This window comes from Cynoglossus semilaevis, chromosome 9 (assembly GCF_000523025.1).
Source record: "Cynoglossus semilaevis isolate Cse_v1.0 chromosome 9, Cse_v1.0, whole genome shotgun sequence".
Classification (NCBI taxonomy): domain Eukaryota; kingdom Metazoa; phylum Chordata; class Actinopteri; order Pleuronectiformes; family Cynoglossidae; genus Cynoglossus; species Cynoglossus semilaevis.
In genome coordinates, this window is record NC_024315.1 from 4,549,341 (window position 1) to 4,551,231 (window position 1,891).

The following is a 1,891-nucleotide window of genomic DNA, read 5'->3' on the forward strand; positions in this document are numbered from 1 at the left end:
TGGCACTCGGAGAACAGTGTCACTGTAACGCCACCAGGGGGCTCCATCAGTCACGTCAGACAGTGACCCACTGCCCACAGCCTGAGGCTACGACACACACACACACACACACACACACACACACACTCTTCAGGTCCCAGTTCCTCTGGAGGTCTTTGTTTAATCAGGACGCGATGATTAATTTACCCAGAATCCCCGGTGACCTTCAGACCCGGCCTTCGTTAGCGTGTGTGTGTGTCAGAGCTGCCGGGCCTGAGCACACACACCTCATGCTTACATGTGTGTGTGTGTGTGTTACAGAGCGTGACTCTCAGACGTCAGACTCGATGCTGGGCATGCGGCGGTACAGGCGGGGACGGTTCCCGCCCGCGCTGGAGACTCGTGGCGCCGTCACGTAGCTCATGGGCTGAGAAGCAGCAGGTGGAACCATGTACGCCACCAGGGGGGGCTCCTGCTGAGGGTAGAACACCTGCTGTTCAACATGGCCGCCGTGCTGGTTGGCGTGATGGCCGCCGTGGTTACCCAGAGTGAGGGCCGTCGGCATCCGCTGCTGGTAGAGCTCGTGGGCGGAACTCCTCTGCGGCAGCCGAGTCACAGCCTGGGGGGAGGGGTCTCGGTGCGTCGTGCCAGGAGCTGATTGGAGGAAAGGATTCTGGGCGGGCCTATCGGGAAACAGGCTCTTGGAGCGCCGGGGCAGAGGTACGGGCGTGTCCAGACTGTGGTGGTGGGAGGGCGACGGAGACGGGGGGCTGCGGCTGCTGAAAGGACGGTCGGAGCGCATCGTGAGGACGTTGGCGTAGGCCCCCTCGTCCAGGGTCATTTCCCTCTCTCTATCTCTGTCGGGGAGGCTCAGCCCCCGCAGGTGGGCGTGCGGCGCCGCCTGTCGCTCCGGAGTGCCGTCTGGAAGCATGTTCTCGTAGGAGGGCTGACGACTGAGCTGGAGGTGGGGGGCGGAGGAGGAGGTGGGCATGGCTGATGGAGGGGGAGGAGAGGGTTCAAAGGGGTTGACCAGCCCGTCCCCCTCCCCCACCAGGCCCAGCTCGCTCTGGGGGTGATAGTGTGTGAACATGTCCGCGCCGTGAGGGTGAGGGTGGGCGTAGTGTGAATGGAGGTGGTCTTCGCTGATGTCGTACAGGTTTCCGATGTGGGCACAGGCGTCACAGCGGGTCTGCGGCGCTCGGACGGTGTAGAGGCCGGAGTGACCGGTCAGCTTGGTCAGACAGGAGCGGCAGTGACCCGGCCTGAAGCCCTGTGACCCCTGAGCTGACCCTGGGCCATCAAACGAACTTCCAGACTTGTCCTTGGAACTAAGACAGAGAAGAAGAAGACTTTGTAATATCTGACGCCAAATGATCGTCCCACGCTGCCATCTAGTGTTAGATCGTAAAAAAACAGAAATGTAAAAAAAAAACAAAAAACGTGAATTTAAATCAGGGAATATCTGCTGTGGGTGTAGGTGAGGGGGGGTGTAGGTGAGGGGGGGTGTAGGTGAGGGGGGTGTAGGTGGGGGGTGTTACCTGCTGTGGGTGTAGGTGCTGTACTTCTTGTCCTTCAGGGAGTGCAGGTCGGCCTCTGCACTGTGGCTGTGGTGCAGCAAGGTGGCGCTGAGCTGCAGGATGGGGGCGTCCGTCTGGTGGGGGTGGGGCTGGGTTGGAGACAGGGTGTATGTGCTCTCGGGTGGAAACAGGTCTGGGGGGTAACTGTGGTCATCACTGCCCCCCCCCTGGCTGTCCCGTTGGTAGTTGGGGGCCGACTGGAGACTGCCTTGGTCGGAGTCAATGGAATAGATCTTGGAGCCCCCACCCCCACTTCCAGACCCTCCCCCCCCCTTCCTCCGCTGCTTGATGGTCTTGCACCCCCCCCCAACCAGCGTACAGACGGCACAGCACTG

The 1,891-nt window shown here is 61.3% G+C and overlaps 1 protein-coding gene across 1 annotated transcript in view; it reads right to left on the reverse strand.

The window, feature by feature from the left end:
* Window positions 1–6: 6 nt before the first annotated feature.
* grin2ab (glutamate receptor, ionotropic, N-methyl D-aspartate 2A, b) overlaps window positions 7–1,891 on the reverse strand; it is a 59,233-nt gene continuing 57,348 nt past the window's right edge. The window contains exons 20-21 of the mRNA XM_025058460.1: window positions 1,518–1,841; window positions 7–1,307 (exon numbers count right to left, since the gene is read on the reverse strand). Coding sequence (XP_024914228.1) covers window positions 311–1,307; window positions 1,518–1,841 — 1,321 coding nt within the window. The 3' untranslated portion in view covers window positions 7–310. The remainder of the gene's footprint in view (window positions 1,308–1,517; window positions 1,842–1,891) is intronic.